General features: G+C 42.0%; 1 protein-coding gene across 1 annotated transcript in view; it reads right to left on the bottom strand.

Moving 5' to 3' along the window:
* me1 (malic enzyme 1, NADP(+)-dependent, cytosolic) overlaps positions 1-16,926 on the bottom strand; it is a 558,590-nt gene that overhangs the window by 100,534 nt on the left and 441,130 nt on the right. Inside the window, exons 8-9 of the mRNA XM_078212605.1 lie at positions 1,904-2,001; positions 402-515 (exon numbers count right to left, since the gene is read on the bottom strand). Coding sequence (XP_078068731.1) covers positions 402-515; positions 1,904-2,001 — 212 coding nt within the window. The remainder of the gene's footprint in view (positions 1-401; positions 516-1,903; positions 2,002-16,926) is intronic.

Consider the following 16,926-nt stretch of genomic DNA (forward strand, 5'->3'; position numbering starts at 1 on the left):
TCATTCCAACGGGGTCAGGCCACCAGCTCCCCGTTACTGGGGAGCTGTTGTAAACCCCGCTGGAGTGAACACTCCTGGCGAGGATTGGGGGGGGGGGGGGTGGTGAGGGAGGAGCGAAGAGGCTTGCAGGCCTGGAGACATCGGTCCTGGGCCCACTAATCAAATGGAAATTAAAATTATAATATTTAAATCATTTCTGCGCCGATTTCCGGCACGGAGCTGATGATGCCTGAAATCCGGGGCCCAGAGACACACAGAGATTGTGGCTCCCAGCAGGGAGTTGGCGAAACGGCCTCCACAGATGTCTCCCAGCCTGCAGAGCAGTGTAGCGGGCTGGGAGAATTGCCCCCAGTCTCTAACCCTCACATGCCAAAATGTTTTCATGATGCTTTTGTTTGTACCTGAACAATGAGACCTTTAGAGTCAACCATCCAAACTTTAAAAACAGCCTGCTGCCGAGGTGTCCCTTCCTTCTCCATTGCCATCAAAATGAGATTTGCTATCCCCATGGCAGCCTAAATTAGAAGCAAGAGGGGGGAAAAAAACATCAGATTTTAAAATATTGAAACCTGCTTTTTCTTAGCTAAAATGCAGGACAGCATTACAAACTTGTAGCTTTTAAAAATAGCTTTGTAATGCAGCTGTTTAAATTAACGTAACTCTGTTTTTTCCTCTTCCAATTTATCACTTCTTGTCAATTTGTCGCCATGCAATGCACTGTTCCTGAGTATGGACAGTGTGTGTGTCGCAAATTGCTACAATAATTCCACTCCAAAACCACTCCTTGTTGATTACAAGCTGAAATTATGGTCTCGACATGTGAATTATTGGTGAAAAACTGCATCCCATAAAATGTTGCACAGGACAGTGGGAATCAGAGACTATATTACTTCCACAGTGACTGACTGTTGTAATTCTTATTTTAGTTCAGTTGTAACTATTAACCTGAGGTCCAATTTGATGAGAAGCCAAGTTTCTTGCATTTTGACTAATATTAATACTTCAGAATTAATATGTTAGAAGTATTGTTGTACTTCAGATTTCAAATCAAGCCACACTGGTTTTGGATCAATCCTATTAATGCTTGGGTGACAGGATACAAAAAACTATTGCAATGTTTAACAGTTTTCATTAACCCATGCTGCACAGGTGTTCATTATGATCACCAATGTGTATCAACAGCACATGCCTATTATTTCAATCATCTTAAAAACACTAATTTGAATGTACAGACTTCACAGCCCAGGCATTCACCACGCTTAACCAAATAATTCAATTTTAAACATTCTGCAAAAAATTAAAAATGCTTTTCAAGTCAGGTGGCAACGTAGAGAAACCAGGGATGGAACAGCCAGCTATGGCATAAGTTTAATTTACTGAACAAAATTTTAAAATATTTCTGAAAACGATAAATAGTATATTGAACCAATTTGAGAGAGACACTTGGCCCATTATCATAGAATCATAGAATCATAGAAACCCTACAGTGCAGAAGGAGGCCATTCGGCCCATCGAGTCTGCGCCGACCACAATCCCACCCAGGCCCTGCCCCCACATATTTACCCACTAATCCCTCTAACCTACGCATCTCAGGACTCTAAGGGGCAATTTTTAACCTGGCCAATCAACCTAACCCGCACATCTTTGGACTGTGGGAGGAAACCGGAGCACCCGGAGGAAACCCACGCAGACACGAGGAGAATGTGCAAACTCCACACAGACAGTGACCCGAGCCGGGAACCGAACCCGGGACCCTGGAGCTGTGAAGCAGCAGTGCTAACCACTGTGCTACCGTGCCGCCCGTATGCCAGTACCAACCTCACTTTTTAAAGATCTTAATCATGAACGGTGGAACATTAAAGAATTGAAGTTGCTAGTTACCTGTTGTCACCTGCTGACTTACCTCTCCAGCACCTTGAAATAGGAACTTGTGATCTGACAATTTGTTCTGAGTGATGCGCAAAGCTGCCAGCAGACCTGCAACTGCCACTGCGGCTGTTCCTAAACGGAATAACCAAAACATATAAATATCCAAACAACTGAATTTAAAGTACATGCAAGCTAATCAAGTTGTACACTTATTTGTACACTACTTGTTCAATACTTCAATTGAATTAGGTAATTGTTATATTATTGAGTATAAATGTAACTTAACAGTGAGAGCAGTATATTTAGTTGTTTTCCAATGTCTTCACAATTTCAATTTTTAAAAAAACTCTAGTTTCCTGGTGTCATTTTGTGGACAGAGTGTTCTTATAAGCCTTTTCTCCTATGGAGTTGTTTTACTGGCACTTGAGGGTTCTGAGCATATATAAGCTTTGGCAGGTATTTCAGTCATGGTATTGTCACTGGACTAGTAACCCAGGGCAAAATCTGGGGACCAGAGTTCAAATCCCACCACAGTGAATGCTGAAATTTGAATTCAATAAAAAATCTGGAATTTTCAACTGTCGTAAAACCCATCTAGTTTACTATATCATTTAGGGAAGGAAATCTGCCATCCTTACCTGGTCTGGCCTCCAAGTGACTCCAGAGCAGTGTGGTTGACTTTGAAATGCCCTCTGAAATGGAGGGCAGATAGGGACGGGCAATAAATGCTGGCCCAGCTAGTGATGCCCACATCCCATAAATGAATAAATGGTCTGCTAGTAAGATCTTTTTACTTTTGCTCCTGTCTTCATAGTTATTACTGTTCTGCTGAGTTAGTTATTTTATTATATACTTTTAACTTAAACAGCACATTTGACTACTTTTATTGTGGTCTCAAGTTACCAGATCTTTTTGGCAATGAGGAGAAAATGGCGAGTAAAGAAAATGAAGTTTTTGATGTTCAGTGTGGCAACAAATTTCTCAGGGCATGAACATGGCTGCCAGCAATGTTCAAGATATTCAGAAGGTGCCCAGGCAGGGACACTGCGCCAAATACAGAAAGAAGCTGCAAGCAGAAAGGTGAAAGCTGTGGAGTATTTTAGGTGTGAAGGTCCACACTATGCGAATCATACAAAGGAGCTAGTTTTCATCTTGGGTTGATTTGATAGAATTTTAAGATAGAAACACTATGGCTATGTTTGGCGTGGTCAGTGAGTTCAATGAGAGATGGACTGAATATGTGGAGAAGTTGCAGCATTTTCGATTAGCAAATGGAATGGAAGATGAGGCGAAGCATGCTTGATGCTCCTGAGTTAGCATGTGGTGAAGACTTATAGGTTGATGAGGAAGCTGGTTGCCAAGGAAGCGAGGGGAGATTTCATTTGCAGATATAGTTGCTCTGGTCCAGAACCACCATTGCCCTTGGTAATAGTTCGAAGATTCAAATTTCATAGCTATTTTTGAAAAGTAGATCAATCGGTTGCTAACTTTATGGCAGAATTATATCAGCTTTCAGAACACTGATTTCAGAATAGTTTTAGAAGATATACTCAGAGATAGGCTGGACTGCGGCATTGACGAGGACAGCATTCAGTGTGGTTGTTGGGGGAAGTCACACTGACTTCTAAGGCGGCTCTAGAAATTTCTCAGGGCATGGAAATGGCTGCCAGCAATGTTCAAATATTGAGAAGGTGCCCAGGCAGGGACACTGCACCAAATACAGAAAGAAGCTGCAAGCAGAAAGGTGAAAGCTGTGGAATATTTTAGATGTGGAGGTCCACACTATGCGAGTCATTGCGAGTTTATGGACACTGTTCATCACCAATGCAACAAGGGCAGTCAGCAAAAAATGCAGGGGTGGGAAAGGCAAAGTAAAGGCAGAGCAAGAAAACCGTCCGAGGTGGTAAAGTGGGCTGTAAAGCACTGAACGTAATTAGCGGCCGGTGTCATTTTACAATCACCGGATATCCGGCATGGTCAGCCTCTTGCCGGAAATGAGCGACAGGCAGGTTAATATATTTAAATTTATTAAAATGGGTATTTGCATCTGCTTAGCGAGCCCGGTGCTCAATCGTCCGGGCTCGAACCCCCCTTTATGACCTCTCTGGGAAAGGTTCTCGCTGGTGAGGAATAGACATGCTCTCCATGAATGGGCAGCAGTCGGCTTGACCTCCCTGGTGGAACCGGAGGCCATTGAAGCCCCCCGGGAGGCCGAGGGCAAGGGGGGCAGGGGGTGTGCCCCTTGGGAAATGCCATACTGGAAACGATCGGTGGGGAGAGGGAGGGAGGGAGAGGGGGCCCACTGCCACTCTGCAGCAATTGGTGGGGGTAGGCGGGTCTGCGATCGGTCTGGGCGATGGTGTGGGGTGGGGGGGTTTGCTCTAGCTCGGGCAATTGCAGGGGAAGGAAACTGCTTCAGGCAGCCTGCAGTATCAGGGGCCTGACAGCTCTCTTTTCTGTCAGACCCCTGCTACTGCTAGTGTGCATGTGCAGCATCAGAGACCTGTACATGAGCACTACCTCCCTCTGCAGTCTTTCGGGCGCATTAAGCCCTGCCCACCAGCTTCTGCAGCACGAATCTGATGCACTCAAAATTCTGCAGGCAGAGTGAGCACTTGAAATAAAAATGGTAAAATTGTCCCCATTGTGTGGTACTACCATGAAATTGGATGCAGAGCCTCAGGCTACTCTGTGCTTTTTCAGGCCCAGAACAGTGCCCTATGCCACGAGAAGGAAAGTGGAGGAGTTGGAATGGCTGCAAAGGCTTGGAATCATTGTTTCTTGTTGTGCAGCTCCAATCATTCCTGTCCTTAAAAATTATGGTACAGTGCTCATATAAAACATAGAACATAGAAAAGCTACAGCAAAAACAGGCCCTTCGGCCCACAAGTTGCGCTTGTGGTGACTACGAGCTCACCATTAACCAGGTTTCCAAGTTAGATGCTTTCCTAGGGTGGAGGATTTGTTTTTAACTCCTGCAGGAGGCAAGGTGTTTTCAAAACAGCACGAGTCACGCACATCAATAACTCTTCCTAGAAGAGGACTCTAAGCAGTGCGTTATGATGAACATGTATCAAAGTCTATTTAAGTACAAACGTTTGGTTTTTGGGGCATCCTCCAGTGCAGTGATTTTTTAAAAAACGACGGACAATTTGTTGCAAGGCATTCCTCAGATTGCGGTCTACTTGGATGACATCTAAATTACAGGGAAGACTGAGGAACAGCACTTTAGCAATCTGGATCAAGTTTTAAAAAGGTTTTCAGAAGCAGGACTGTGCCCCAAGTGGCAAGTGCCTGATAAAATGCTGTTTCTTTGACAACTGTTGTGTTGGCCCTGTTGATGTACCTGTTGGGTGGCACGGTAGCACAGTGGATAGCACTGCTGCCTCACAGCTCCAGGGACCTGGGTTCGATTCCTGGCTTGGGTCACTATCTGTGTGGAGTTTGCACATTCTCCTTGTGTCTGCGTGGGTTTCCTCCGGCTGCTCCGGTTTCCTCCCACAGTCCAAAGATGTGCGGGCTAGGTTGATTGGCCATGCTAAAATTGCCCCTTAGTGTCCTGAGATGCGTAGGTTAGAGGGATTAGCGGGTAAATATGTAGGGATATGGGGGTAGGGCCTGGGTGGGATTGTGGTCGGTGCAGACTCAATGGGCCAAATGGCCTCTTTCTGCACTGTAGGGTTTCTATGATTCCATGTAGAACCTGAGGCCAAGCAGTGATTTCAGGTTCCTCAAGTCCTGTGAAGGTCCAGAGGCAAAAGTGATACTGTGCTGGTGTCAGTGACTAGGGATTGGAAGGAAATACTCTGTGCCCTGAATACAGTAACCCATGGGAATTAGCATTAAATCAATTTCTAGCGCCAGAGGAGTGAAGCTAGTGAGCAATTAGCATATCCTGGGCAATCACTCCGGGAATTGATTAACCTGCCATAACTCACTGTAGGCACATTAAATAGGCAGCCAATGGGTCTTCTGTCCCTCACTGGGAAGGAAGTCTCACCCTTAGGTGCTGTCCTCCAATCAAATTAGCCAGCAACTCCAACAGTCTCAAAAGTGCCAAAAATGGGCATTGCCAGAAATACAGTGAGGAAGCAACAATAGACCCATGGATTCCTGGAAACAAGTCCAGAGTCTTGGACAAGGAGGGTTCAAGCTGATTAGAATCATAGAAACCCTACAGCACAGAAAGAGGCCATTTGGCCCATCGAGTCTGCACTGACCACAATCCCACCCAGGCTCTACCCCCATATCCCTACATATTTTACCCGCTAATGCCTCTAATCTACGCATCCCAGGACACTAAGGGGCAATTTTAGCATGGCCAATCAACCTAACCCGCACATCTTTGGTCTGGATTAGGGAAGAGGGCAAGGGATGGATGGGAGGTGGTGGATTTAAGGCAGCAACCAGGTAGAAAGGAAGGACAGGGGATAAGCAGTCCCCCTAACATTCCATCTTAGGAGGACTGTTCCTGCACCACAATCCACAAACCGCAGCCCCCAAAGATAGAACACTCCTCTTCCATTCCACTCTTTGAATTTATGTAAAATAATTGAGCTGCCCACTACCATCCGACTGACCACACCAACTATTTTATGGCAGCATATTATCAGGGTCAATTAGCTTGATAACAAGTCTAATTATGCCTTTGTTGTCCATTTAAATATGGCAGTGTTTGATTTCAGCACTCACTCACCCACCATATTACGAGAGTGAACTCGGACAGGTGGTTGGAAAGGAAATGGGGTGGGCACCTACCCTATTTTACAGGAAACATGCCCGCCAGTGGTACATAAAGTACATCCCCTGATTGAGAGGTCTTGTTCTAAACTAGCTCTGCAACTTGGTTCACCAGCAGATTTCCTGACACTTCAGTCATATTATTCATAAGAATTCTCACAGAAGATGCTCATAAACAATACTGATTACTTTAAACTCTATTTATTTTCCGCTCTGAACTGCAGAATTAAATTTTCAATGCAATATATTGCTCTAAATTCAAAGTTACATAATTTGGATAATCTGTCAATTTTATTTTCTTTCCCCCTTAACTAAAATAGTCTTTTGTGCCATTCCGTTTAAACATAATATGAATTTTTGGAGAGTTTGATTTTTTCCTAAGCAAACAATATCAAATTAAACACAGTTGACTGTACTGCTAACTAATTTGTCATTATACCAATAAATTGGTATATCTTATTTAAACGTTCCACATCTGGGACTTCATAAAACACCTTCAGGCATTCCAATGAAAGTATGTCCCCTGCACAGCCCTCCTTAACAAACCCAGTTACCTCCTCAAAGAATTTCAATAAATTCATGAGGCATGACTTATCGTTTCTAAAACCGTGCTAACTTCCCTTTTCAGGGCTCTATGCCTTTGGGATACAGGCAGCATCTCTTTATATACTTCAGCATTTTTCTTCTTCCTGTGAGCTTCACCTTTTGCTCACCAATCTCAAAGCACATCCCACCTGTTCCAAATATCCTGCTGACAGTCACAATTTTACAATGACATAGGGCTGTAATTGCGAGTGTGCAGACACATCCATGCCTGCAGCATGGTAGTGAATCCCACTTATTTTGAGAAGCGAGGCCCAACTCCTCAGCCTCTTGCACATGGAGAATATGTGGGGATATCAGGCCTGGAAGCTGGCTGGCAGTAATCTAGCAAAACCTAACTAAAGAGAGTCTGTTCACCCTACATCATTTCTGCCCCACATCTGATCAATAGTATTTGTTTAGAAGAACAGACGGAAGGGGCAATGTAAGCAAAATGCTCTGAAGTTCCTGCCTGTGGGCAATGCAGCAATTCTTGTTGGACATGCGTATAAGGACTCTCATAGCAGTTGCATTTTCAAGGCAAGGTAAATGGAGTCTCCTTTGTGCAACATATACAGGTAAATGCGCAACCTTTTAAATGCTACCTAAAAAGATTTCCAATTTCAAAATGTAGGGCAAAGTGACAAATTAGCTTTAAGAGATCCTGCTAAGCGGGTCTCAGCTGTTCAAACAGTGGTGCAATATTTTATGGTCGAAAGCCATCCAAGGACCCAAGAATCTTCACTTCAACATTTCTGAAGTCCACTCATGCCAGCTCCCCCACCTTGTTCAATACTTCCTAGGATTGCGCCAATAGCACAGCTTCTTGCAGATTGATGCCAGGAACATCAATGCCAAAAGACTTTTTTGCGCCAGGAGTTAACTTTTTTGGGGTCCAGTGCATATGTCAACATGTCAGACAAAAAACAGTACAGTGTGGACCATTTTGCTCTCAGTGCCACTTACATGAAAGTTTTGCTGACTACTTGAAGTGATCAGAAACACTGCATGAAGGAGGTAATTGTTGAACGAACAGAAATTCCCACCTATAGTATGTAGTGTCTGGAATCATTTCAAAAGCAGCAGGAGTTGGGTTAAGAGTTGTGTTGATGGAAGAGCATTCCTGCGAAAACAGAAATTCCCACCTTGGAGTATTTAGTAGCTGGAGTGACTTTAAAGAGCAGCTTGACTTGGGCAAGAGCAGTGCTATATGTGTAGGAAGGTGAAAAATTAAATGGCAATAAATGCAAAGAAGGGTAGGAATGCTTAAGGTGAGAGGAAGAAGAAATTGCAGATTCAAGGAAGTGGAAGAACAGCAGCAGCTTGAACTGCACAGGAGCGGCAAAGGCAGCAACATTCTAAATTGGGGGGGATGGGGTGTGAGGAGAGATATTTAAAAAGTTTGGGGAGGAAACGTTTGTCAGAACTTGAGTGGAAATAATAGTCTGGTTGGTTTGTTGAAATGTGCTTTAGGATTTTAGTCAGAGAGAAAGAAAATATCTTTTTTGTGTAACATGCTTACACTGAGCATAATGCATTATTTTTAATCGAAAAATTCAAACTTTTCCAAGCTAAAACTCTAGGGCTCATAGGAATGCACCAATTTTGTGCTTTCAAGACTGATTTGTAGGTCTAAAAGGATACAGCAAGTATTTTCTGTCCTTCTCCAGTACAAATGAAAGGATAGTGTGTCTACTGCTAATTTAAATGAGAAATGCAATGTAATTATTTTTCTTCACACCAGGACAGCTCTTAAGTTGTCAGCGTTTTTGACGGCATTGGCCAGCTACTGCTGGTTTCCTAGGTTGGCTCATAATGCTGAATTGCTTCAGAACATATGTTTTACCGACCTCTGCTTATGTTTTAAATTCCCGAGCCTGGTTGACTGCATGTGGAATTAGTCCAAATTGATATAGAGAATTAACACTTGCATCATTTCCTGATTCCTTTTAATTTCTCAAAAGACCTTTAACTTTTTTTTCACTGCAGGGATAAACACAGTAATCCGATTACTCTGTCAGCTATCTTAGTATTTTTACCTTAGTTTTTTTCTCTTAGCACGTCCAGCTGTCATTTTAGTTATACGGTCACATTATTAACACTCAATATTTTTAATTTCCACAGATATTTTCTGAAATGGCCAAAATCAAAGAGGTTGAGGTAGAAATTCAGACACCAGCAGGAACAGGACTTGTGGTTCATTCTTTCTGGCTGAATAGTGAGCTCTGAGGCAACCTTGATATTGGGCCTTAGGCCTCACTATAGTGGAGCCATGCAGCATGGCGTGAATGGACAGCACTAAAGAGGAAACTCAGATCCAGTCTCGAAGGGAAGGATGGTGGGCGGGGTCAGGATAAACCAGATAATGGGTCAGAGGTTGAGGCATGCTTTAAATGTGGCTCTGGCTCCACATTCAACAAAATACAATTAAAATAAAGCCACCTTTGTGCTTTGCAGTTTCACACACTTCAGATTAAAGTTCTGTAGTGACTGCCCTGTTAACGGTAATGCAGCACAGTGAGGATTACCTGGCCTGGGTTACCAATTAGGACACAGATCCCATCATTGTAATGCTATGGGCAAATGGGTAACCTCTTAAATTGAAAGTGAATACTGGGGCATCACCCACTGTGATGGTGTGATGAGCAAGCATACATACCAAAGATAGGGAGTCCAACCAATCAAATTGAAGAGCACTTCTGCCAAGTTGAAGACTTGCGTGGGGAAGCAATAAAAATAAAAGACACTACAATGGTACCTGTAAGCAATGGGCAACAATCTACCCAGTTTCCAGTGACGATGATGGATAAAAGACCAAGCCTTCTCGGCTGTGACTTAAAGAAATCAAGTTTAATTGAGCCGAAACTTTTCAAGTGAAGGAAGGGGGACTGTCAGAATTAAAAAAATATAATATTTTCCATGAGAAATTAGGCAAAATCAAAGGGTTACAAGATTTACGTTGACACAGAGTTGACTCCCCAAATCTTTACAGCAAGACTGGCACCATATGCCTTGTGAGAGAAAGTGGATTCTGAGTTAAACAGGTTGGAAGAACTGTCGGTTCAGTTCTCAGAATGGGCAGCACATATCGTCGCCATATTGAAACTGGATGAGGCCATCAGCATCTGCAGTGATAAGTTAATCAGGTTGCCAAAATAGATTAATATCCAATCCCTAGAATTGAAGACCTACATGCAAAACTGTTAGGAAGTCAATCTTACACAAAGCTGGATATGGGTCATGCGTTCCAACAACTCGAATTAGATGACTCTTCCCATGAGTATGTCACAATAAACACACACAAAGGCCAATTCCAGTATACGTACCTGCCTTTTGCCATGTCTTCGGCATGTGCAGTATACTGAAGTCTATTGTCTGAAGGACAGTCTGCTACAGGGGCTACGATAGGTTGTAGTGTAGCTTGATGATGTCCTTATAACTGGATCGTCAGTGGCCGAGTATCTAGCAAACTTAGAAGAGGTATTAAAGAGATTTCAAGAGACTGGAGTTCACCTCACGAGAAGTGCACCGTTCAAGGCACTGAGGTGACCTACCTCGGGCATCGTGTGGACGCACAGGGAAGAAAACGTCAAGGCGATAAAGGAGGTGCATGTCCCCACAAACACAACTGAACTCAAATCATTTTTGGGGATGGTAAACAACTATGGATTTTTTTTAAACACCAAAAGGCGGCATGGTGGCACAATGGTTTGTGCCAGGGATCTGGGTTCAATTCTGGCCTGGGGTGACTGTGTGGAGTTTGAACGTTTGCCCGTGTCTGCGTGGGTTTCCTCCGAATTAGATGACTCTTCCCATGAGTATGTCACAATAAACACACTGGTGTGTTTATGCTCTGGTTTCCTCCCACAGTCCAAAAGTGTGAAGGTTAGGTGAATTAGCCATCGTGTCAATGGGACTAGTGGAGTAAATAAATATGTGGGGTTGCGGGAATAAGGCCTGGGTGAAATTTTCTTGGTGCAAGTTCGATGGGCCAAATGGCTTCCTTCTGTACTGTAGGGACTCTATGATTCAAACCTATTGACAGTAATAGTCCCCTTGATTATTCTACTAAAGAAACACCATCATTGGACTTGGAAGACTTCCGTGGAAGAAGCTTCCAAAAGAGTGAAGCAATTGGTGCACTCCTCCAAGCTGTTGGTGTGCTTCGACCCATCTAAAGAATTGATATTCATCTGCCTCGCGTCTCCACATGACATTGGTGCTGTGTTGTCCTATGAGATGCAAGAGCAATAGGGTGTCCAGAACCTTCTCAAAAGGTCAAAAAAAGTTACTCACAAATTGAGAAGGAAGGACTATTAATAGTCTTCAATATCAAGAAATTTCACCAGTACTTATATGGTAGACACTTTACCATCATTTTTGACCACAAACCGCTGCTGGACCTTTTCAAAGGGAACAAGGCTATCCTGCTGATAGCCTCGGCAAGAATTCATTGATGGGGGTTAATTCTGTCCGCCTACAAATGTAATTTCAAGTACCAATCTGCGATACACATAGCGATTGCAGATTCCCTTGGGGGTCTAACCTTGCCAGAAAGTATCACATATATTCCAGTCCCACAGGAAATCAGCATGGCATTAATTTTTTTGACACATTGTCAGTCTCTGCAAAACGCATCAGGAACTGGACCAATTGAGATCCACTTCTATCCAAAATAAGTGGATGGATGAATGAACCAGTTTCCAAGGAAATGAAACTATTCTTTTCCTGCAAGAATGAATCATGTTATCACGATGACATCATTCTCTGGAGCAGTCATTCCTATACCACTCTTAGGTGGAATGTACCCTCACCCATCACAATGGCCGATGTCCCTGTATCCACTTCCATCTTCCATGTTCCTAATTGAATTGCACAGCACTCATCCTGGCATCTCTAAGCTGAATCCTGGCATCTCTAAGCTGAAGATGCTTGCCAGGAGTTATGTTTGGGTGCCCTGGTATTGATGCTGATAGAGAAGATGTCAACAGTGCTAACTGCAACAAAAGTTGTCTGCTACAGCCTCACATGGCCTGGGTGACCAATCAGGACTCCGAGCAGGGAATCAACCTAAGGGGAGGTAGTTTGGAATTAGTTTCAAGCATGCAACTGCAAAAGATCACTGTAAATAAATCAATTTTTATTCACTAAAAAGGTCTCAAAGTGAATCATCACATCTGGCAACAAGGATAAATTATTCTGGCACTGCCTCTGGCTCGACACTTGCAAGTATCCTGTTGTAATCAAAATCTGAGAAAAATAAAAATATGCTCACCAGAATGCCTCTCTGTGGGTGCAGAGACCCATTTCACTCCTCCACAGAGGACTGGACACAATACGTCAAGCGCCTCAGGTATTATTTCTAAGCAACCAAAATAGGGAGGAGGCAAAAGACAAAGCAGTTTCCCCAAGTGTTTGTGGATGTCAGATCTATAACCTTATTTTCAGTTTTACAGCCCCAAGTGCACCCAACTCCAAATCATTTAGTGAGTTTGTGGATTTAGTGAAGTCTCAATTGCAACATTAACCATACTCCAGAAATTCAAATTTAATTTGAGAGAAAGCACCCCAGGTGAATCAACTGCAACTTGCATCACTAAACTGAAGCAATTATCAGAGTATTGTGTAAAGGAGTGACCCTAAATGACATATTATGGGATAAGTCTGTGGCGTGAATGCCACTATTAAATGCAGATTGCTTGCAGAAGTCAACAATGAGCAATGGAGGTAGCACTGGCCATGGAAAGTATTGAAAAAAGGTGCTCAAGAGCTGCAGAGTGCACAAAATGGCATAATTATCAGTTAGGACTGAACCTGCAGATAGCAGTTTCAACGGTGTTGGCACTATGACTGTGAAGTGCAAAACAATTTCAGCCACCAAAAGAACAAAAATATACAGCAGAGGCAATCAGACAGTGATGCCTAAAGTGGAGTATTTCCGATGTGGGGGCAACAATGCTCTTGAATCATGTAGATTTAAGGACAGTGTTTTTGTCACAAAAGACATTTGATTAAGCAGTGCAGAGCTAGGTCAAGACCGCCTAGTAAATGATCAACCAAAATGTTACAAGTATACACCGGTACCAGTTAGTTATTCTGGTATTCACTCTCTTTTTAATTAAGTCTCCAAAAGTGCATCATCACATTTTGTTTTAAACATATCCGGATATCCATTTTCAGACTGAAAATTATCTGCATCCATTTCTGGTGGGGTTTTTTCATGTTTGTTTCAGATATATGGTTTCCAACGCTAACAATTTGTTTCTTTAAGATTTTTTTCAAAAATCAGAAAATGCCAACAATGTCCAAGTTGTGGTCATGTGTGAACTAAGTAATGGAGTTTATCACTCCGGTCTACAAAATGAAATGCTGCAAAGTCAGCTGTTTATCTGTGGTGGGGGAAACTTGATAAAGCTTTCAAGCCAATCTTACAGCAGCACTGATGAAACTGCATTATAAATGAAAAGGTTATAACAATTATGTTTTAAAACCATCTCTTTAATTTAAGGAACTATAACAACTGCCATTAATTCATGTCTCAGCCTGAATTCATGGTTTGATTTATTTGCCAACTCTCTGTCTGAGTCAGGTGTCTTGAGCTTAAAGTTTGCTCGAACACTTATGTTTATGCTCCTGATTGATCATTTTCTGGTGTTGTGGTCTGGTTGCAAGCAATCCCATGAGAGGTCCATTATTCCAAAAAGTTAATCCATCTCCAGTGACTTGATCACTACTCCACAACCCAAAATCCTCACAGCTTGATCGTGCCCAACTTGAATTGCCACATTCTCAATTTACACACACACACCCCTTTTATTTTTGCAAGTAATGCCAAAGAAGATCACCTAAATAATGGTCCAGCAAAATAGCACATCCTTGACTCATCAAGAGAAATGCCACAGATAAAATTCTCTGCCCCTGCTGAGGAAGCAAGATTTTGCAGCCTTAATTTTGTCAACATTATACCATCAGTTATCAGAGCTAGTTAAGAACTTATGGAGGGTCTGAGGATAGAGTCAACCATGCATCTTGTTGAAGGAAGAGATTTTCATTCTTCACTTCTATTTGAATGATTGATAAAGCTTGGCACCCTGGGTAGATATGACCAGTGCTCTGACAGCCTCAAACTATAGAGCTGTTATTCTGCTATCAGGTAGCAATTTTATTGCACTTAAACGCACTGAGACTATACATGCAGTACAGGGGTAAGAAACCCATTCGTTTGTTACAGAAGAAACAGGTTTGGAAATAAATATTCACTTTTTCAGCAACATTTTGGAAATGCATTGAAGAGAGAATGACATTTTTGAATATCTGTTCACATTTCACCCGAGGTGTTGCTTGACTGAAAAGTCAGGAGTTAAGAAAAGAATCTATTTACAACACACTACCAGTGAAATCTTTTTGAGTATTGCTTCTCACTGCCTTGTATCATTGATTTCAGTAGAAGAAGAATTTAAACACATATAAACCCAGATACAGATAAAAGAAGCAAATTTCAGGTTTTAAGCATGACAAAACCACAGCTGGAACATGAATTTCCCTTACAATCTCAAAGCACTATAATTACAAGGATTATTATTAGAAGAGAGGTAACATCCTGTCTTGGCTGTATCCTAGTTAATTTAGTTGTTCTTGATTCATAATTGGCAGTGGGGAGCCCTGGAAAGAATTATACTACATTTAGGGTTCACTGAATCGAGTCAGATTCTCTAGGACCAGAGATAACAAGCAAGTATTCCACATCTGAATGCACATTTTGAAAAGAAATCTTATATGGCACAGCTGTAGGTGACACACAAAGAAGAGATAATCATACTCCAGTGCCTTTGAGTGAAAGTTGAGTAAAGGCATCAGGAGCACTAATGAGTCAACAAGTAGGGTTCTTTGTTATAGTTTCAGGGAGAAACAACATCTGGCAGTTATGTCTTCATTTTTAAAAAATTGGTCGAGAACTGAAAGCAAGTTCACATATATAACAGTTAGTAATTCCAGATTTGGCCATCATAGGATCTTCTATCACAAAGGAGGCCATGTGGCCATCATTCCCAATCACCTACTCTTTCCCCCCACAGCTAATGTAAGATTTTCCCCTTGCATTTTTCTCTTCCATTTCAAAAGTTACTATTAAATCTGTTTCCAGTACCCTCAGTGCATTCCTGACCATAATGACTTGCTGCGTGATAAAAAAAAACTTACCTCCCCTCAGGTTACTTTGCCAAGTCCTCTAAATCTGGTTTCCGACCCCGCTGCTCGTTGAAACAGTTTCTATTTACTTTCAAAACCTTTCATGGTTTCAAATGCCCCCATTAAATCTCCCCTTAACATTCTGAAGTCCAATGAGATTTGTATTACATATTATATTTAGCAGCTCAATAGCACTGCATCACTCAGAAATTAAGTCTGCTGAATATCTAATTGAATTTGACTTCTAATTGTGTTGCTGGAGATACTGTGCAGGGTTCTATTTAGAAGAAGACAGACAGCTCACCAGACGCACTGTGGCCCACAAATGCATCATGAAACAAAGGGAGGCAAGACACATGCTCATGATTGTCTGCACACATTCCTCTATCATGATTCCACTTCAACAAAAAAAATCAAACCATGACCAAGAATTTTGATGAACTGACATAAAGTATTTAATATTGTCTACATATTTAATATTTTTAACTTAAAAATTATAACTGAATACAGCAAACAGATTGAGGGGACTACTAAAATGAATGAGAGAAAAATGATCCATCTTGGGAACTGCAGTCAATAAGCTAATTGAATTAATTGTACAGCTTACTTCCACTTTCATACACTCTTGGGCTAAGCCCCTTTGACTTGCCTATGTTTGGCAGGAATCTCAGGTGGGTGAGCATACTCTTCCACTAGAACTATGCTAATAAATCACAGTGCTTTTGTTCTTTTGTTTTCTTGCTTCCCAAGAAGAGGTTATGGAAGTTGGACTTTCCTACCACTTATAATCCCATATAAAAACTAGTTCCAACAGAGCTTGTGATAGCCCTGCCTCCATAGCTTTGCTCAGCTTCCTTGCCTTCCAGCAAGCTACCAGAGTTTGTTTCAATCTCAAAACCTTAACTTTTTTTGACAAAGTTTCACACCAGCTGCTTCTACACTGCACCTACTGTCTGTACTTCTCACCGTCAGACCACCTGTTTCACATTATTTGCAAATAGTGATAGGTTGAAAGCGTCTCTTCCAGTAATTATCAAGAGGCATGACTCAGATAGTCAAAAAATAACTTTAGATTACCAGTGTCAAGGTGCAACTCTGTAAAGTAGTAGCAGCACAATAAACATGAAGTACAGAAATGTCATTCCCTATTCCATGTGACAAATGCAAGTTGCTACCTGAGACCAGGTTTAAAGTTCTGTGCAAGGCCGACAGTAATGCTAACACAATTTAGTACCCCATCTCAAAGAAAAATCAGATGACTAGAACTCAGTATTTAACAGAAGTTTAAAAATCACCAGGGAAAAAAATTCAATTTTAAAATAGATGTTGAGATGCTGCCTTTTAAGACACGATGCCTGCTTAAGAGTGCACACAAGGCATGCATCATCTGTTTTGTTCAAAATCCCTGGTACAATGGCTTTCATTCAGGATGTGTTTCCAGACTGTTTACTGTATAACTATGTATCTACTATATGGCACTACATTGATGAAATTGAATTTCCTGAATTCTTCCATGGTTCACAGAGGCAGCTACATACTGAAATTGCA

This window comes from Mustelus asterias, chromosome 5 (genome assembly GCF_964213995.1).
Source record: "Mustelus asterias chromosome 5, sMusAst1.hap1.1, whole genome shotgun sequence".
Lineage (NCBI taxonomy): Eukaryota > Metazoa > Chordata > Chondrichthyes > Carcharhiniformes > Triakidae > Mustelus > Mustelus asterias.